We start from the raw sequence: 21,813 nt of genomic DNA, 5'->3' as shown, positions 1-21,813 counted from the left end.
TGCTGTGTCTGATCCAGTCATATAAGCACAACACACAGTAACACACCACCAACCACGTCAGTGTCACTGCAGTGCTGAGAATGATCCACCACCTAAATAATACCTGCTCTGAGGTGGTCATGTGGAGGTCCTGACTATTGAAGAATAAGGTAAAAGGGGGCTAACAAAGTATGCAGAGTAACTGATGGACGACAGTGGAACTGTAGAGCTACAAAGTGCACCTATAGATAGATAACTTTATTAATCCCATAGGGAAAGTCAGTAAATGGTTAGTAAACTACGTATATGGTTAGTGGAGCTGATAGAAAAAGAGTATACATACAAAGAGGTGGTTTTAATGTTATGGCTGATCGTATATAATTTTATAACCCAAAGATTGTCCCTTGTATTTTTTGTAGATATTCAAGTGTCCACTACCATCACTGAGCCACATTTGCTTATTCACCTCTCATACATGAGTAAAAACTATGAACACTACTCTGCAGCATCTAACAGCCGGTGTAGATCATCAGCCAAGGTCACAAGATCCAGCAAGAAGGTTCTGGGTTCGATCCCCAGGTGGGGCGGTCTGGGTCATTTCTGTGTTGTTTGCATGTTCTCCCCATGTCCGCGTAGGTTTCATGCGGGTGCTCCGGTTTCCTCCCACAGTCCAAAGACATGCAAGTGAGGTGAATTGGAGACACTAAATTGTTCATGTGCTTGATATAACCTTGAGAACTGATGAATCTTGTGTTATGAGTAACTACCGTTCCTGTCATGAATGTAACCAAAGTGTAAAACATGAGGTTAAAATCCTAATAAACAAACAAACAGTACTTCTTTATATTGTATATATATATATATATATATATATATATATATATATATATATATATATATATATATATATATATATATATATATAATTTGCTTTTATAATTATTATTCTTATATGCAATTATATGGTATTTTCTATGTATAGTATTCATATAGCTGTCATTTTGGTTCACTTTTGTAATTGGTCTTATTTATAATATTCTGATTATTATTATTATACTACTTGCTGCAATTATCTTAATAAAATACTTTCTACTGCACAATCTGTAGTTAATCTGTAGCATAAATCTACTATTTTATCTATGAGGATGTGAAAGGAGAAGAAAACGGTAAATAAATGGTATCGTAGTGTTTCGGGGGCTATTCCGGCCCAGTTATGGGAGAGTCGGCGGAGATCTGGCATCCGGATTTGGGCCAGTGTATTTGGCCCGATTCTGGGCAGTCATTCAAAAAGAGTCAGAGCCGACAAGGGCTGCCGGTGTTACCGGAGTGTTATTGCAAGGTTGTCTAAAGTTTTCAATAATTTAAAGGTTAGTACAAGGTTCCCTTAAGGTTTCAATAATTTTAAGGTTACGGGAACGTTAGGGAAACGTTCCCACAACTATAATGCACAACCAAACGGGAACGTTCTATTTCCGTAAAGAAAACTTTCCTGGGGAACCAAAGGGCAACCAAAATGATCCGTTCCCAGAACGTTCTGGGAACCAAAAACTAACGTTCCCGGAACGTTCTGGGAACCAAAAATTGTTAGCTGGGTATTCACAGATCTGTCATGCATTGTGAATTTAATCGCTCTATCTGTCTTACACAGACTCACACTGTACACACTTTACAGTTCCTTTGCACAGAAGCACAAAAATCTAACAACAATGAAAAAGAATTTGAATGTAAATTTAAATTTTTTGGGGTCATAAATATTATATAAATACAGCAATTCATATTATTAATATATGAAAACACCTGCCATGAACTGGAAGCTACTGAAAAATCACCACTTTCAGCAGAGTTTTACAGCGCAATAGGGTTAAAAGCTACAGTGCAGGGAAGAAGATGAGTTTTCGCCTATTTTGGAGTCCAGGCTTTTTTCTTCATAGTTGCTTCAAGTCAAATGAAAGGTAACATATAAATTATTATTATTATTATGTTTATTATTATTAACAATACTATTAACAGCATTAATAATTATTATTCTTATTGTTGTTATTACTATTATAGCTTATAATTGTAATTATAATAGTGTATAACGTTTTTTGTGATAAAATGTTTATATGCTGCCTTCATGTCGTGTCGGAAATATCGTATTTACGAGATGAGGGCACATGAATGGCAACTCAATGTCGTATTTACCAGTGGGAAACTCGAATTTTTCGATGAGCCCCGAGTTTCCGATGTGGGGGCGTGTCATTAACAAAACGTCATGGCGAATGCCGGTATGGATGCTGCCCCTACAGTAATCGGTTGAAGTTTGAGTTTATTAGCGGTAGTTTTGTATGTTAAATCTAAAGTTCAAGCTTGTATACATTTTGTACACAACGTGCACTTGTTCTGATGAAGAATAGCAACAAAGCTGATCAGAAGAACCCAAAAGTGTTGTCTCATGAGCAGATATTTTGTGCGCAGATATGTTTGTGTTGTTTACGTACATTCATCCACCTGTTTTGGTATATTCAGTCGATTAGCTAGCAAGCTGCATGACATATAAATATGTTTTGTTATAATAAAAGCATAAACAAAAGGAGTTTTGTCGTGGTGTCCATTTTTACCCGACCAAAATCACTTCAACGTACACAGGCTACATGAGCGACTAAATAGTTTGAATGGCTGTGTTTAAAACCACATACTACTGCACTAAAAAGTATGTACTGATATTGGCTGTTATGCACTGGTTTAGCACACTATCTAATAAAATAGAGAGCAATTTGGTACACAGCCTAATACTCTTCTTAGCCCTCAGACTAGCTGCTAATGCTGTGTAGCTCCTTATTAAATACTTATTATGTTAACGGGTTTGTAAATGAATGAGCAAAACTGGATTGAAATTAGAGGTGTGAGTTGATATTAATATAACAGAATAACACTTTTTGTCGGTTTAACAATCTTTATTTCTTATTTAATTAATTAAAATTTTTATACATTTTTTATTTTTATTTAACTCTCTGTCCACTTAGCAAACAAGTGCGGTTATGCTAGCATTCAGTAGACTGGTTTACAGCTAGACAGTTAATATTATATTAAATATGATATATTATTTTTTATATAACAAACAGTATTTATGTAGATTTTAAATATATTTAGCAAGCAACAGTATCGGTTTCCTGCGAGTAAATACACTTTAGCTGTTTCTGACAGGATTTCTTTATTTAAATAAGCGGTTGTATTAATGCAGTCATAATTTTGTAGATACAAATATTTAAATTAATGTCAAAATAATGAAACATTTAACAAGAATCTGTGTTAATTTACCTTTATTAACTGACAAAAGAAACAAAAATAAAATGTAATTTAATTTAATGCTTTCTAAAGTTGGTACAGAGGCATGTTTACCACTGTGTTACATCACCTATCCAAGTACTTGCAATTTTTAATCATTTCAGAACTGAATATAGTAATTGTCGCAGTTTTCCAAATGTTCCAGTTCTTTCTTGCCTAATACAACTCTCAACACCCTGTGGTCACTGTTGTATTCATGATTCACTGTACAGTTTCAGCAGGGACAGATGTGGAATGCAGGCAGGCCAGTCACAGGCACATAAATTCTGTGTTTATGAAGCCTTACTGTTGTATCACATGCAAAATGAGGCCTGGTATTGTCTTGCTGAAATAGCCATGGACCTCTTGGGTAATGATGCTGCCTTACTGGATAAGCATATGCCTCTCAGAAATCCCAAGACCACCTCTGTGTCAATATTACATTCACACGTGCAAATTACTCATGCAGTGGACACTGATGAACCCCATGTTGACATTTGAATGCTGGCTGTTAAATGTTTTTTGCTGATATCAGTCTGTGTGGCATGATTGTCTTTGGCATGGAGAACTTGACATCCATGTTTTCAAAAACAAGCTTATCGTGGATCATCTGACCAGCACACATTTCCACTGTTCTTTGATCCATCTTGAGATGAGCTCAGATCTAGAAAACTCAGCAGCATTACCACATTGAATTGATGTATGGCTGTAACTTTTTATTAAAGTTTTCATTTCACCTGCATGTCTTTGGACTGTGGGAGGAAACCGGAGATCCCGGAGAAAACCCACGCAGACACGGGGAGAACACAGAAAGGACCCAGACTGCTCTAAAATTGTCCATGACTTTTGGTGCAGCAGTAGACTGTGATAACAGCCCATGTGCCTATATTTCTCACAGTAGAATGACAGTTTCTCATGCAATGCCGCTTGAAGGTCACACATATTCAACAGTGGTTTCCGGCCTTGTCATATATGAAATGTGACTTCTCCAGGTTCCCTGATTCTTTTCATAGTGTTATACATCATAGATGGCGAAAGAACCAAATTACTTGCAAAGCTTGAGCTTTTGATGGATCCCCTTTTTATTTAGATCCACCACTTAGTTATTATATAGACTTTTTAATTGCTTCTGTTCCATCTTTTTAGGGTGTTGCAGGCACACATTTATTTGTACACAGAATTGTTCTACCTTGGTTAAGCAGCCTGCAAATTGGGTTAATTTTTAATTCTGGCAGGTGTGGGGATACACCTTGAACCTCAATGGTGAAGCTTGACCCACCCTGGTACAGTAGTAAATATCTATGTGTGTCTTTTTGCTTGCAGAATGACTGGATACAGTGAACAGTCTTTGTTCTTCGTCCGCGTTCCAGACCTGAGGAAACTCTGTAGTGTTTTTTTGTCCTTTCACAGTTCCTCGTATGCAGCTGATGCAGGAGAGCTAAGAAACAATCAGGTGAAAACCTGCAGGTGAGGATCAATGTTAATCATTTTAAACCAAAGATTTGTACCAGCTGGCACATATATCAGTCACTGTGCAAACCAGGGGGATTATCAGAGATGTTTTATACTTTATAGGTGCTTAAACTGGGATGGCAAGAAGGTCCTGGGTTTGCTTCCCTGTGTAGCAATTTGGGTCCTTTCTGTGTGGAGTTTGCATGTTCTCCCTGTGTCTGCCACAGTCTAAAGACATGCAGCCAGGTTTATTGGAGATATTAAAAGTCCCCCTAGGTGTGTGTGTGTGTGTGTCCTGTGATGGACCTGTCTGGGGTGTTTTCTGCCTTTTGTCCAGTGAATGGTACCCACTGCAACTCTAAATAGGATAAAGCAGTGGCAAAACAGACAATGGATTAATGAATGAATGAAAGGTGCTTAAATCTCATTTTTGTAGTGTTTGTAATTGGCATTTCCCACCTTTCTTCATATGTTTTGTGTAAACTGTTTAATCATTGTGCTTTTTCTTCCAGACAACTTTTGCATTTGTATTCTGATATTATTGCATGTCCTGTACTTGGTGCTTATGGTGGGATCACTGTTGTGATGGCTGTAAGTAAAGCACACATTGTGCCTCTAGTTCGTGCAGTAATAAGACTGACCAAGAGATTGACCCAATACACAGTTTAATATTTAAGTTCCAGGATTAGGAAATGTGAGATTGCTGTCTAAAGTATAAACCTGGTCTCTACATTTCACAGATCACTGGTACCATGCCATATTTTTCCCACAGTGCCATGTTTGTAATTCAAACTAGAATATAACAGTTCTGGGTTTTATGTAACAGTGAGAATCAGTTTCTCTCTGCCATGTCTGCACTTTACTTCTATGTCAAATAGACAATTTGTCTCATTGGCAGTGCTTTGAGAAGGTCAGCGGCAAACAGGGTCAAAGTTTAATCAGATTGAAACTGAGTGGTAAATCCAGTGCCATCAGAAAGTATTCACACCCCATCACTTTTTCCACATTTTGTTACGTTACAGACATATTTGAAAACCTACATGAAATAGCCCATAATGACAAAGTGAAAACATGTTTTCAGACATTTTTGTAAATGTATTACAAATGTAAACATTTAAACATAATAGGTACATAAGTATTCACACCCATGGCTTAATATTTTGTTGAAGCACCTTTGGCAGCAATCACAGCCTCAAGTCTTCTTGGGTATGTCTGTTCAAGCTTGGCACACCTGTTTTTGGGCATTTTCTCCCATTCTTATCTGCAGATCCTCTCAAACTCAGTCAGGTTGGATGGGCAGCGTCTGTAGACAGCCATTTTTAGATCTTTCCAGAGATGTTCATTTGGATTCAAGTCCGGGCTCTGGCTGGGCCACTCAAGGACATTCACAGACTGCTCCTGAAGCCACTCCTTTGTTATCTTGGCTGTGTGCTTTGGGTCATTGTCGTGTTGGAAGATGAATCATCGCCCTAGTCTAGAGCACTCTGGAGCAGGTTTTCTTGAAGAATCTCTCTATATTTGGCTGCTGTCATCTTACCCTCTATGCTGACTAGTCGCCCAGTTCCTGCCGCAGAAAAACATCCCCACAGCATGATGCTGCCACCACCACAGTAGGGATGGTGTTAGCCAGGCGATGAGCAGTGCCTGTTTTTCTCCAGACATGACGCTTGTAGTTCAGGCCAAAAAGTTCTATTTTGGTTTCATCAGACCAGAGAATTTTGATTCCTGAGAGAATGTAAATGTAAATGAGAATCCTTAAGCGGGCTGCCATGTGCCTTTTAGTGAGGAGTGGCTTCCATCTGGCCACTCTACCATAAAGGCCTGATTGGTGGAGTGTGTTAGCAATGGTTGACTTACTGGATGGTTGTCCTATCTCCACAAGGGAACACTGGAGCTCTGCCTTAGTGACCATTGGGTTCTTGGTCACCTCTCTGACCAAGGCCCTTCTTCCCCGATTACTCAGTTTGGTCGGGCGGCCAGATCTAGGGAGGGTTCTGGTGGTTCCAAACTTCTTTCATTTCCGAATAATGGAGACCACAGTGCTTTTCGGGACCTTCAATGCTGCCGAAATTTTTTTGTATCCTTCCCCAGATTTGTGCCTTGACACAATCCGGTCTCGGAGGTCTAAAGACAATTCCTTTGACTTCATTGCTTGGTTTCTGCTTTGATATGCACTGTCAACTGTGAGACCTTTTATAGACAAGTGTGTGCCATTCCAAATTATGTTCAATCAACTGAATTTACCACAGGTGGTCTCCAATCAAGTTGTAGAAGCATCTCAAGGATGATCAGTGTAAACTGGATGCACCTGAGCTCAATTTTGAGCGTCATAGCAAAGGGTGTGAATACTTATGTACCTATTATGTTTAAATGTTTACATTTTTTAAAGATTTACAAAAATGTCTGAAAACATGTTTTCACTTTGTCATTATGGGCTATTTCATGTAGATTTTTAAAAAGAAAACTATACTCAAATCGGATTTCGAATATGTCTGTAACATAACAAAAGGGGTGTGAATACTTTCTGATGGCACTGTATGTGCAATGCACGCTTCTCATGATAGTTCAGCGGCAAGGTAAGCAGCACTGCCTGCTCAGGGGTCTTGCTTAAGCTCTTAACCCTTAATTGCATTGTATTTGTTAAAATTTTAAATTGATTTGGATAAAAGCATCTGCTAAATGTGACAAATGTAAATGTTAATAAAATATTCACCAAAAAGGAAAACTCTAATAAGGTGGTCTATAACAATAACACACCACACAGCGTGTTTGAATCTCAGTGGTGCTATTGCTGGTTTGTGCAACTACACAGACATGATTGGCTATGTCTGGGGGGTGGCTGAATCTCCCTGTCCAGGGGGTTTCTTTCTTTCATGAACCAGACCCACTGCAGCCCTGACCAGGTTAAGATGCTTGATTAAAATAAAGTGGAATGTTTTCTTTTTCCTGACAGGTAAATGGTTCGCACGTGAACCTGCTGTTATGGTTTTGCGTGTAAGTGATCATGTGCGTGCCTAAACAATCTGTCCTCAGGCATGCTTCGTGAGAAGCCAAATAGCTGCTACACATTCCAGACATTCTGTCAACTTCCTATGCTGGATCTGGGCCAGCATAAACCAACAACACAACGGAAGTGTCAGGCACAGCTAACGAGTTGCCCATTTATTAACCCTGCTGTGGGGCCCTTGGTGTGGTTCAGATAAGCAGGACATTAGCAGTTTACTCATGCTGGGAGGAGTTAGACTAAGCCTGCAGTGACATTTGGGAGTGCTAGTAAATCAATGAAAGAGATTTTTAGCATGGGTGAAATAAATATGGGGCAATGCTGGTGAAAGTATTATGCATGTTTGTTCTCTTTTATCATGTCTTGTCTACATTATTGATCACGGTCTCATGGTAATAAATAAACCTGAATAAGCTTCTGCATTAACCATGTATTTTTTTAGATAACCTTTTTTAAGAAAGGGGTCATCCAGATATATGCACAGAGCCACAGTCTTCAGGTCAGTAGCTTTGGGGTTTTTTAATCAAATGGCACAATGTTTTTGGCACAGAATGCTTCCAAAGGGCTTGTCATATACATATATTTACCTGGATTGGATACTCTAAATTCCTTCTTGCTGTTTTGTGTAAGCTACTCTGATAAACTTGTGCCCTGTCCTGATCCACTGCAACCCAAATAAGACTGACACAGATGATGATAAGGATTATAAATTGTTTATAATTGGGCTCTGCCCTTTCTATACTCTACGTACCACCAAATACTGGCACTGAGCTCATGCTAAATGGTGATTGACCACTGTTAACTAATAAAGTTAGTTATAATGTCAGAACATGTGAGTTAAATACAGCCTGGTTGAATAATGGACCATTGTTTGGCAAACAGCAGCTTTTGTATAAACCTTGATGGAAGATAGACGTCAGTCTTTTTATTTGTGTGTTACTTTAAAAAAGAAACAATATAGTCAAAGATTTGTTTGTAATAGATATAATAAATTATTATACTATTAGGTCTGTAAGCAAGGCCCTTAATTCTTACAATTGTAATTTGGTTATAGTTGTAAGTCATTTTCTGTGTTTTAATCACTTGATGATTAACATGAGGACAGACATGAGTTGTTAGGCATTCTAACCATTCACCTGCTTGTATGTTGTGGGTGTGACTTAAGATAACACAAAAAGAAGGCGATTGTTAATTGTTATAAAATATTATGCCTAGAAATCTCAGACATTCTAACTGAGAAACAACACTGTATCGCACTTTGGGGTGTTTGGGTGGCGCTATAGTTCAGAGGTGCTATTGGGTGGTCAGGCGTCTACACAGACATGATTGCCTATGTCTGTGGGGGCGAACAGCCTAGCCATTGGGAGGTGCACTTGACAGTGTGCTCTCGGTGCCGGTCCTAAACCTGGATTATTTAGCTCTAGTGTTCATGTTTTTTTTAAAGGCAACAACACACTTAGTGCAGAAGATAACTTTTTTGGGGTGTAATTCTGCACAATATGAAAACTGTAAGGAAACAATTAATTTTTGTGAGTTTTGCTATGTTCAGTGTTTTTTTTGCTCTTTAGATTGGTTTACCTCAGCAGGTTCTGCCCAGCATGTTTCAAACATGTCTGTCTTACTCCCTTACTGCCAGATTAGCCCCAAATTGGAATAAAGTGGGCCAATACCTCATCGAAGGTAAGATACAGAATATGAAAACTTAATTAACTTTTTCGCACACCAGCTGAACTCTTGTGGAAAAAGGGGAAAGTTTGAGTTGATTTACACTATATGGACAAATTTTATTATTAAACGTATGTGTTCATGTGTTGAATTCATTCGGTCACAAAAATTGCTAACAAAATCTAAACTTTTCAGTGATAGATTAGGCGAGGGTCTTTCCTGTTCCAGCATGACTGTGCCCATGTATACAAAGCAAGGTCTATAAAGACAAAAAATACTTGGTTTAAAGAAACTCCAGTCTGCACAAAGCCTTGACCCCAGCCCAACTGAACAGTTTTACAATAAACAGGAACACCAATTCAGGAATAAACAGGAACATCAAGGCTTTCTTGACCATTATCAGTGCCCAGCCATACAAATGCTTTTTTGACGGAATGAGCACAAATTCCCGCAGACATACTTTAAAGTATTGTGAGAAGGCCTTGTTAGAAAAGTGTCTGTTCTAATAGCTGAAAAATTACTTAGATGTCGCTCTATTTTTATACAATTTGTTTTTGAATCAATTTCATGGTCAGGTGTCCAAATACTTTTGGCCATATAATATATTTAGATAAATATCACTCAAAAGACACAGACTTTACATTAGTCACAATTATGTCCAAATGCCAAAGCTCAAGATTTGACACCTTTCCGCTCTCTTTGCCATTGTTCTTAATGGGCGTCCTTCCAACCTTCCAACTGTCACTCATTCCATCTAGATTAGATAGTTTCTATTTTTATGAGTGGCAAAAGAGGACAAACTGCATGTATCAGCTAAATTACGAAAAGAGATGAAGGGAATACAGTAGACTGTTGCCATGTGGTGAGACTTAAAGAGTTGGTTGGCTGGGTTGGGAAAGGAGTGTCTATGTCTTTTCTATGCACACTTGACCATCTCTTCATTGGTGCCATGTTCTTACAGGTTGCTGTTGCCTGCCCATGTTTAATCTGCTTTCTGTAGAACTTTCTGTAGACCCTTCCATCAAAATCTTCCCTGTTTGTGTTAAGGTGGTAAATTATGCAATGGGTTTAAAAGTGAAGGTTAAAATTATATAACGACTGCTGACAGTTACTAAAGCCAGGCAATGAAATGTTAATGTCAATTCAGTGGAGAGAATTTGAAATTTAGGCTTTAATCCATGTCTGACTCTGGACTATACAGGACTATACAGGTAATTAAGCAGATATAGTAACTCCTAAAGTAAAGTATGCGTTCTCTGTAGCAACTAAATTATGGGACCTCTGTTGTCAATACATTGTAATTCATTGTGTTTACACAGCTGCTGCATCATGTTCATCTTCAAAGTTGTATTACGACTTATTAATAATAATTCTAAACAATACTTAATAATGGTAACACTTGATTATGTAATTAGCCTGGAGCTCGACTGGGGTGCTTCCTTAAAGATTTGACAGTTTCTCTTTTACACAGTCTTGGTGCCACAACTGCAGATGCTTTGTCACCTTTAAGCTCAAGCTGAGTCTGTGGCATAGCCAAAAGCAACCTTAAAGATTACCTTAAAACCTGGCAGAAGGGTAGAGTTGGAGCAAGTCTTCTATGTAAGAAGGTGCAGATCCATTTAAGGGTTTAAAAACAAATAAAATTAGTTTAAATTGAATCATGTAACTTACATGGAGCAAGTGGAGAGATGCCTAAACTGGGGTGATGTGGTCTGGCTTTTTTGTGCCTGTAAGCAAGCACGCTGCTGCATTTTAATCTGTTAACATGCTCATGAGGACTTACAGTACATATACTCATGTACAAGCTGTTCCATTAGTCTAAGCGAGATAGAGTGTATAACCATCTTTTCATCAAATTATTTAATTTTGTCAGTTGACATAAGTTGACCTAAATTATTCCTGACAACTGAGTTGATTTATCAAACCTTAGTTCACAAATGATTATAAGGAGTGAGTTTAATGTGTTTATATATCCTATTATTTACAGTTTATACAAAGACTAGTTGGTGATTATTGCGTCTCACTGGAACAGAGTTCTATTTGGTAATAGAGTGCAGGAGAGTTTACTTCTGTCCTTGTTCTGGAGGTCATTCCATGTTGAAACTGCCTATTGTTGGCCTTGGTCTGTGCTGAAAATTCAACATCCTCTCATGGCTGTAATAACTTTGGAGATCTGTAATTTTCCTTGGCAGAGATTTAGCAGTCATTATGAGTGCATGAGGTGTAGTTAGTTTCCATTCATGAATAAATGACAGTGTGTGAAATTAAATTTACTACTATTAGAAAACAAGTTTTGTAAGTTTTATATAAATTTTATGTTTTTGTTAGACTGTTCTATACTCTGAGAAACTATTTAGAAACAAATGTCAGTATTATTAATTCCTTGTAGCTTTACAACATTTCAGTAATGCTGACTGGGCATTGTAACTTTTTTCCAACCTTTGTCAAATTGTGTTCTCCAGGGAGGGACTTCCTGTCTGATGTAGGAAAGCGAATTGCTGTTGGTAGGTGGAAATCATGTTTCTTAACTTTTAAATACAGAACAATACTTAGTATTTTTGTCAATGATAAGCATCTGTGTGATACAGTGGATTCAGGAAATGATCAGACCACTTGACTTTTTCAACAATTCATTGTGTTGTGGATTTTATTTTTAATGGATATACAGTACTTTACCAACGGTCTACTCTATTTCTCACCCATAACTTCACCCAACAAACTTTTTATTCGAGTTTTTAAAAATCAACAGCCAAAAACTAAAATCTCTTTTAGACTAAAGCATCGAGATCATTTGCTTCACAGATTGGAGTCAGGTGCATCCTATTTGAAAAGGCACAAACCTCACAACCAACCAAGAAGTTTAAGGAACTGTCTATGGATCTTCGTGATGAAAATTGTGTCAACTCATAGATCAGGCCAAGGATATAAAACAGTATAATGTTTTGACTGTTTTCAGGACCACAGGGATCTCAATAATTTTAAAATAGAAGAAGTCACTGGAGAGGGAAAGAACTAACTAATTAACTGACTAAAAACATTTAGACTACATGAAAGAACATACTGTATTAAACAGACAATCATCTCTGCAGCACTTCATAAATCAGGCCTTCATGAAAAAGTATTAAGATGAAAGCCACTGTTGAATAAAAGCCATATGACAACCCTGTTGGAGTTTGCTAAATGGCATAATGTAAAAAAAAATTATCTGGTCTGACAAGACATGAACTCTTTGGGCCGAACAGCAAGCAATATGTCTGGAAAAAAACTACATATTACCTGATTAATTAAAGCCAATCCTAATAGAAACCCTCCTTCAGAGTGCACTATAGACTAAGACTTGGGTGACTGTTCACTTTCCAACAAGGCAATGTATTAAAGTATACATCTAAAACAGGGGTCACCAACCTTTTCGAGACCGAGAGCTACTTCAAGGGTACTGAATAATACGAAGGGCTACTTTCTGAATAACATAAAGTTTCACGATTCATCTTCAATTATGTTATTATTAATATTATTATTATTTTTTTTTTTAAATATTCATATATATGAAGATTTTTGTATGATGACGGTTTTGTATGAATGAGCAAATTTCTTGCATTTTTTTTTTTTTTTTTTTTTTTTACAAAAGATCATTACTTCTTTACCATTTTTTTTTTTAGGAAATCATTAACAGTCACATCTTCAGATCATGTCCCATTTGTACTTCTCACTTCCTTTGCAACATTTTAGAACAAATCATGAATTCGGTCCCATGTTAGTACAAATGATCATTTATGTACGATTTAATAAAAGCTGCGATGTACATGGAAGTTTTTGTGACACTCACTGAAGTGTCTCTCCACATTTCTCCCAATCATTGTGTTTTCTTTTGCTTTTTTGGTGTTTTTTCATTATTATTTTTCATGGTAAAACGTATGCGTAAAAAAAAGTATGCGTAGCTGCGCATGCGTATCTTGCTTGTCTCAGTGTTATGCGCACGATATAAAACTCCGCACCCAGACCAGGTCAGAGCTCATATAAACATCAAACAAAAAATGTTATGTTCAGTATTTTTCATTTTCAAATCTACATCAATGCAAGTGTTATTGATTCAAAAAGAACAGCAACACAAATCTATTTTTTATAGTCACTAGTGCTATTTTAGAACATGCCCCGCGGGCGACTCACGTGGTCCCTGCGTGTGACCAGGTGCCCGCGGGCACCGGGTTGGTGACCCCTGATCTAAAACAACACTGGAATGGCTTCAGGGCAAGTCTCTGAATGTCCTCGGGTGGTTCAGTGAAAGCCCAGACTTGAATCTCATCTAGCATCTGTGGATAGAGCTGAATTTGGTAGCTCATAAACTTGCTATCCAATACGACAAAGCTTGAGAGGATCTACATTGAGGAATGGGATAAGCTGCTCAAATCTAGGTGTGCAAATATTGTACAGATATATTCAAGAAGACTTTCAGCTGTATCTTCTGCCTAAGGGGCTTCTACAACATATTAAATTGAGGGACTAAATACTGAAAAAAGAGATATCTTAGTAGTAGTCTTAGTTTGTACAGGAGGTAAAACATATTTTTACTTCATCATTGTGTATGATGTTCTGAATGTTTCTCCCTTTTATATCTCAATCTTGTAATTTCCAATTGTGAAGCCGCTTACGAACCCCCAACCTGATCATGAAAAGCCGGACCACCACATGCCCCCTTTGACATGGGCAGAGCCGTATGGCATACAGAGAGCCATGCTAGGCTACATAGTAGTTCTGGTGATCGCATATCGCAGCAGTGGCTTGAAGAGACCCTGTCTGACCTTCCCTCCCAATTGTGTTTGTAAAAACGCCAGTTACATTGGTGATGCTACTGAGATTCGAACTCACAAGTTTGAACACCCTGCAGTAGTGTGCTGGTGTATTAGACTGTGGCGCCACCCAAGCACCCAATATTGCAAATCTTAAAGGTCTCTCATTTTGTATATACTTATAGAACCTATAAAACATGTAAATAATTGCAATATGAACAGTTTAGGAGAATAAACAATGCTGGGCAAACACATTTTTTAATAAACCACCAGCAGATTTTTACAATGAGCTTCAATATATATGGAGGAACAGGAAGTAAGAGGGTGTCCCTATGTGGCCTTTTTCTTTTCAGTTGAGCAAACTTGGGTATCTGTGCTGGTGGGCTTGTGCAGAAAACTGTTCTTTAAAAAAATGTTACAGTTCTATTATAGTCAGGGTTGTGGTGGGTTGGATTTTGAAATACCCAGGACAGGCAATCCATTGCAGGGCTTTGACCACATTTCTGTCTAGACGCCTGCCAACTGATGTGCATTGTCTAAAATATTTACAGCCACTGATAATTCATGCTGCTTTTATGTATGTGTAAATATTTTCTTTTATCTGATGCCCGAACACACAGCTGCAGTTGGTAATTTTGTACTAATGATTGTGGTATTTTGTCAACAGTCCTGGAGTTGAGTGTGAATGAGACTGAAGTGTGTGTCAGTGTGGAGGCTTGCACTGTAAGACTTCCCCCTGCAACGGTAAGAAATGCTTTAGAAGTGCAGCTATTTCAACATGATTTCAGTGATGTGATGATCCGTGTTGACAGATTATTAGAGTAGGTTTTTAAAACAAACATACATTAAGAACAGTGTGAGCGTGGGAGAACGAAATCACAGTTTTGACTCTTCTCAGCATGGAAAAATTGTAAGCCAAAGTGTGAGCTAAATATTGGCCCCTACTATCAAAATTACAGCGGTGACCAGTCACATCTACTGAGGGTAGGAACACGTCAGTGTGAAAATGTGCTGAACTTTTCCTTTAAGACCTCTGGCATATTTAATGACCTTTAATCCCAGTGAGGTTATACTTTTACAGGCCATTTGCACGCAGCACACGTAAATCTTGCGGTTAAAGTACAAATGTGAAGCAAGCTTTCCCATAGTTAGTGTTAGTAGCTAAACCAAGCTAAAGGCTCCCTCTGGTGTTTGAGAGGCACACACTTCACCTATACACTTTTCAAGAAGTGAATTATTCAGAAGCTTTGTGCAATTAAAATAAATGGCATGCAGTTACAGAACTGTATTAACTCTTAAATTCTTAAAGCAATAAACAGTATATTTCTTTATACATTTTCTGTAACAAGACCACCTGCTGTATGGCAGAGCCAGGACAACAGGACAATAATCAGAATACTAAAGTCCCAGAGAAATCCTGAAAGTAGATACTAGATTAAATAAGTTAATACTAGAACATAAGAGACACATCATTTCATAAATCAGAATTTGCTTTTCATTTAATAAAGTCCTACTTTCCAGGCAGTTGTAGCCTAGTGGACAAGGTACTGGTCCAGTAACCAGAAGGTTGCCGTTTCAAGCCTCACCACTGCCAGGTTGGCAGGGGCGGAGGAGTCACGGAGGTGCAGATGATGTGACAGTTCCTTTCAACTGACAGTCAGTGGTACTGCTTAGCTGACAGTTGAGTGGTAATTCGCTCCAGGTGGAAATGTTTACCACAGTTTCTTCCTCACAGATTTGCCTGCTCTTCTGTTGGGAAACCAGCATTTCTATTTAAACCATGATGCCGAGCACAGTCAGGTCTATTTTTCTGCTTCTCTATGAAGCCAGCGTGCTTTATCTTTTGCTTGGAGGTCAGCAGGCGTTGTGGCACTTTGACCTTATAGACAAGCGAGCCTCCCCAGAGATGGCTCTTTTCAGAGCGATCCACACATTTGGATGCTTTGCATGGGCTAGACTTTTTGCTTTTATTTCATCCTGACCTTTTTTTGTCTGTGGCTTTTAAGCCACAGTATTACTCTACCTTGGTTAAGCATCCTGCAAATTGGGTTTATATGCAGTTCTTTCAGCTGTGGGGCTACACCTCGTACCTCAGTGGTGAGGCACGACAGACCCTGTTAAACTTTCATTAACCGTTTTATCCTGGTCAGGGTATTGGCGGGTCCAACTCCACCAGAAAACTCCACTTGGTAGCACCACTGAGCTTCAAACCAGATCTTAGTGATGAAGAGCTAGTGTAATCGACCATTGCGCCACACCGGCACCTACAATAGTTTTTTTGTCGAAAAAAACATTTAGTTAATTATCCACTTTTCTCAAATGTTTTGATCAGTACAGATATTTTGCTTCTGCAATGAAGCTACAAGGCTAATGAGGCTAATCAGTAAAAAAAAATATTGTTATAGATTAGTTCTTTTTTATGTCTAAAAATCTAACACGTGTGTCTTACAAAAACTGGCCTGGGATGCATCAAAACTCATTATATACAGAAAGACTGTACATTTAGAAAAGGGGACATTAAGTAAACATTATTTTGGCGTACCTGGATTTATTCTGATCTGTCGTTGCCTTTATCAGGACTGCCAATGTGTCAGGTTTTTACAGCTTGTGTTGTCAACAAATTAATTATTTATAAGTGTTTGTCACCAGTTCAAGGACTTTGATGTGCCTGCGCTTGTGATGGAGAAATTCCTAAGCAGCAGAGATGCAGTTCTTCACACAAGGATGCCAAATAACTGGTGCTTTGTTCTGCCAAGGTGAGTCTCCGCTCTATAGTGGGGTGGGTGTTCATCAATCTGGAGAAAGAATTACAGTTGCTTACACATGTTGTAAATGTGACCTCATGTTTAATACACCCATTTCCTGTGTAAACTATTAAGGTAACTGTATCTGAGGTAAACTTCTTACTGTAATCAGTTTACAGTATCAGTTTACAATATCACTAAAATTTACCATTCTTTGACATTGTCCGGGCATCCACACATATACAGTTAGCTGTGTTTAAGGGAGGGAAGGTCGGACAAGGTCTCTTCTCGCTGTGCTTACGATATGCAATATGGTCAGGGTGCCTGTAGGTGACCAGATTGTTGGTTGTGCAAGCGGCAGTGGATTCACAATCAATAGTTGGAAATGACTAGATTGGGAGATAAATAGGGGACAATACTATGAAATGTCCATAGGTGTAAGTTTGTAAGTAAATGGCCAATTTCTTATGTGTCACAGGGTGATGAGTGCCTTGTTACAGAGGCACTAAGGCAGAAGACAGTCAGAACTAGTGGCCTCAGGGGTAGCGAGTAATGTTTTGTTAGGTGCAGATAATGCTTTGATATGCTTTTAATTCTTTGCATTATTGTTAAATGTAATGTCATATGCTAAATGTAGACAGTGTACTTGTGTGTGTGTGTGTGTGTGTGTGTGTGTGTTTACATAATTAGCATGAAGAAGGGTCAGGTGATCAGCATCAGTCGCACTTTGCCAGTGGAGTGTCCATTTAATTTATATGCTGAGCTTCAGAATCACTGGAACAGCATGGTACAATACAACACATTTATACCTGTTATGAGACACCATCAGCATTTCAATAACTCTTTTGAGCATTGTTGGTATAGATTAATCAATTCTGATTCATTTTTATGTTTTACCACTGTTTTATACTGGGCACAATTGCAATGTGTCCTGTTTTTCCCCAGAAGCACTAGCAGCAATGCAGTAAAATTCTCCGGACAAAGCCAATCATGTCTGTATGTAGAGGCCAAGGAACAAGGAAAAATGAGTTAGAAAAATGGATGAGACGTTTCCATTAACTTTTTTACTTATGTTAAATAAAGCAAGTCCTTGGGGGAAGGGGAAATGGTAAAATATGCTAGCCCACCACAGACACGATTGATTATGTCTGACGGTGGGCGGGCCGAAGGGATTTCTCATTTCTGCTGCTGGTCTAAGGTGTCTGCACTTTTGGGGCATGCGTGACTTTCCATACAAGAAACTGATGTGTGAACCTGCCTCAAAGGGGATGTGTGTTAGGAACAGCTCTCCTCATTCAGGGCAGATGACAATAGGAAAAAAATCAAGCATACATTTATACAATTTTATCAAGTATACATTTTGTTTATGAAGGCATCCATTTTCATTGCTGTATAACAGTTGGTCTGTCTGAAAACCTAGTGAGCTGCCGTGCTGCCTGCTGCCTACCTAGGCAGCTGCCTAAATAGAAAGGATTCTAATACGACATGGAATTTATAAGGCAGATTATTTAGACACACTACTTGGAAAGTGATTACGGCGATTACATCAGCGCAGTTTTTGCTTACTAAGCTAACACAGTTAACCTCAGGCCATTTAAACCACTGGGCTGAGGCAGTACAAAGGGCTAGCATGCCAGCTAATATCCCCTCCGTGTACTGAAAACTGTTTAATTGTCACTGATGCAAATTATACAAATTAAAATCAATGAGAATTTATTTATCCGCTTCTGTCTGCCATATTTGCCATATCTTTTGTGAGAAAGGTTGTGCTGCACTGCTGGAATTGCCTTCACCCCATAAGGAAGCATTGGATGCTCCTTCATTATTTAGTAAGATTATCACTTACAATTAAGGCACATACGTAGGCAACATTTTAAGCTATCTAAGAATTTAGACAGCCTCTTCTCTGGAGTGTGCACTGGATGGCGTAAAATGCCATCTATGTCGAGAGCTCACTGGCCAATAGCACCGCTGTTACTTCTTTGTGTCAGTAAATGCAATCCAACCAGGTTGTTTTTCTTTTTAAATCACTGGTTTCTTTGACCATCATAGTTCTTTGCAGGCCATGTGTTTTACATTTGTTCTGTCTTTCAGCAAAGGTTTTATCACCTTTGACCTCAAGTGTGAGTACATCTGCTGTCACACTGATAATAGCTTTTGCTGGAACCCTCTCTGGGAGATTTGGACGCTTTGTAGTACTAAGGAAGTATGTGCGTGCGTGCTGAATATTTGAAATCTGATCTAAGATCACAAACAAAGCTTCTACATGCTGGCAGCATCTTCAACACATAAGATGGCAAAACAATATCAGACACTGATGCTCCCTTTACATCAAAATGTTTGACATTTTATGTACATTCAGACAAACCTCATTTACGGAAAAGTTAGGATATTTTGTAAAAACAAGAATTAAACCAAGAATTTAAGTTTATTCTTGTACCTTGAACCCTTATTTAAGTGACGAGTATAAAAAAGATTTCCAATGTTTTCACCAAACCAGGAACACAGTCCGCTGTTACATCAAGAGCTGCAACCTGAAACTGTATTACGCACAGAGAAAACCACAGATCAAATCCATGCAGAATTGCTGGTTCTTTGGACCGGAGTTCATTTAAGGTGGACTTAAAGAGTTAAAATGTATGCTGTGGTCAGACGAGTCCATGTTTGAGGTGCGTGTGTTTGACTTGCCTGCATGCAGACCGAATCTGATTCCTGTTGAAAATGTATGATGCATCATGAAGTGTAGAATCAGACAATAGAGGCTATGGACTTGACCAGCTAGTCTTGTATCAAGCAAAAGTAGACAAAACATTCCACTCAGGAAAGTGCAAAAATTAGCGTCCTTCATTCCCAAATGTTTAAAAAGTGTGATTATTGGCAGAGTTGATGTAACATACTAGTAAAAATGCCTCTGTCCCATTTTTTTTGAAGTGTTACAAGCTTAAAACTCTAAACTTGTTTATATGTACTAAATGCAATGAATTTTGTAAGTGAAAACTTCAAAAATCATTTTATATACTAATGTCACAAGGAATTAAAAATGTTCACACTTGTTTTCATTGCATAAAAATCCAGCTGGGATCCAGGGTTTAAATCCAGGGGGTGGTGTTACTGAAATAGCCAACTGCACTAATTGAAGATATGCCTCTATACTTCTGGCCATGTAATGTATTAGTCCTCTGTAAAGTAAATAATGAACATTGCTCTCTCTTTTTCTGTTTCTGTTGGATCAGTATGGATATCAGCTGCCTCCATTGACTCAGGATGAAGTAGTGTATTGCAGTGTGTATTTTAAACCGATTGGTGAGAAGCTTTTCACGTATCCTTCATCATCCAGCTGTGTCTTGTTCAAACAAATAAAGTCCACTTGATCTGGTATATAAGTAAACTCTAAATTTTATATTGTTATTTAAAAGCTACCCTCAAAACGAAGTATTTTGCACTGATAGGTCATGACCAGTGCTTCTTTAGGAAGCTAATTAGACAGCCGGTTGTCTACACAGACATGATTGGCTATGTCTTTGGCTGATAGTCGAAGACCTGCGATGGATTGGTGCCCTGTCTAGGGCATTCCTGCGTTGTGCCTAGTTGTTTCTCAGTAAAACCAGAACTGCCATGACCCTCTATAGAATAAAGCAGTTTAAATGAAAATTAAATGAAACAAAGAGGAAATGAAATTCCACCTTCTACATTTTTAGAGGTGAATGGAAACTGCAACACTTAGAGTAAACTAATGCAGCAAGATGATTTGAAATCCCACTTGTCCTTTCTTAGACACTGTTAATTGTGTCTGGAGATTAGGACTTTATTAAATGAAAAGCAAATTCTGATTTATGAAATGATGTGTCTCTTATGTTCTAGTATTGACAGTCGCTTTTAGGATTGCTCTTGGACTTTAGTACTCTGATTATTTTCCTGTAGTTGTTCATGTAGTTGTTCACGTTGGTGCCAGTGTATCTAGTTGCAGTGTTTATAGTCTGTGTCTAGTCTAGCACAGAATTTGTTCACAGACTAGATTGTACTTGTTGCCATTTAAAATTTTTAAGGGTACCACTTAGTATTGTTTGAAAAAACTCTGTCTCCTTAACTCTGTTGACTGAGATACCCACTGAGCTGTATTCGCATTCAGCCAGTGCAGTGTTTTCCCCGAGTAAACCTGCAGGGAGCGCTCGAAACCTTTTTATCAGATGTGGCGACGCTGTTGGAGAACGTCTGTGGCTTTACTGCACGAATGACCAGCAAACCCTGCTACCATACTACCAAACTGAGCACACCTAGTCTGCAGGTAGGGGACAGCAACTGAAAGCATTTTATATACCACCACCTCTGAGATCTAGGTTCAAAGATCCGCGGTCAGCTGACTGGCTCTGCGATGAATTGGCACCCTGTCCAGGATATTTCTGCCGTGCACCCAGTTTTTCCTGGTGAAACTGGACCCACCGTAGTGTAGTCCAGTCTAAATTTATCATTAGAAGTACATACCATCAAAGAACACAATCACTACAAATAACCTCAACTGCACTACTGATGCTCAGCAATGATGTAAAAGTCAGAAGATGCATGGCTCATCTCTGCTTTCCAGTGAAACAGGACCTACCACACTCCTGATTGGATTAGAAGTCTAAACAGTGATAATTAGAACACCTCAAAAAAGCACATACTTCTATTCTCAGAAGCGGGTCTCACATTAAACCGTCCCACGTTTGCTCTATCTAATTAACCTCACTAGGCAAATCCTGCATGGAATCTGGTTTTCTAATCTAGCAGATTATATTTTCTGTAATTGAGTTTTCTGAAAAAGAAAGCTGTAGACATTTTCTGATTGTATAAACTGTAACTGTTGTGTGCTTACAATGGGACTATATTGCCACACTGC

At 38.4% G+C, this 21,813-nt stretch overlaps 1 protein-coding gene across 6 annotated transcripts in view; it reads left to right on the top strand.

Annotated features, from left to right (window-relative positions):
- The first annotated feature begins 2,813 nt into the window (after positions 1 to 2,813).
- Positions 2,814 to 21,813, top strand: part of LOC134309814 (uncharacterized protein C18orf63-like) — a 91,483-nt gene continuing 72,483 nt past the window's right edge. For 5 of the 6 annotated variants that reach the window (XR_010011222.1, XR_010011221.1, XM_062991156.1 and 2 more), the window contains exons 1-11: positions 2,814 to 2,861; positions 4,609 to 4,752; positions 5,250 to 5,328; positions 8,184 to 8,240; positions 9,310 to 9,421; positions 11,869 to 11,910; positions 14,861 to 14,937; positions 16,843 to 16,949; positions 17,628 to 17,724; positions 20,171 to 20,256; positions 21,039 to 21,222. Coding sequence is in view for 4 of the 6 variants with exons in the window: in XM_062991156.1 (XP_062847226.1) it covers positions 4,610 to 4,752; positions 5,250 to 5,328; positions 8,184 to 8,240; positions 9,310 to 9,421; positions 11,869 to 11,910; positions 14,861 to 14,937; positions 16,843 to 16,949; positions 17,628 to 17,724; positions 20,171 to 20,256; positions 21,039 to 21,222 (984 nt within the window). In the remaining 2 variants the exon portion in view is untranslated. Of the gene's footprint in view, positions 2,862 to 4,608; positions 4,753 to 5,249; positions 5,329 to 8,183; positions 8,241 to 9,309; positions 9,422 to 11,868; positions 11,911 to 14,860; positions 14,938 to 16,842; positions 16,950 to 17,627; positions 17,725 to 20,170; positions 20,257 to 21,038; positions 21,223 to 21,813 lie in introns of those variants that run through there. The other variant, XM_062991157.1, reaches the window with a different exon arrangement.

Source organism: Trichomycterus rosablanca, chromosome 3, assembly GCF_030014385.1.
Source record: "Trichomycterus rosablanca isolate fTriRos1 chromosome 3, fTriRos1.hap1, whole genome shotgun sequence".
NCBI classification, from domain to species: Eukaryota; Metazoa; Chordata; class Actinopteri; order Siluriformes; family Trichomycteridae; genus Trichomycterus; species Trichomycterus rosablanca.
Note: the sequence above shows the minus strand (reverse complement) of the source record. Positions and strands in the feature narration are given on the sequence as shown.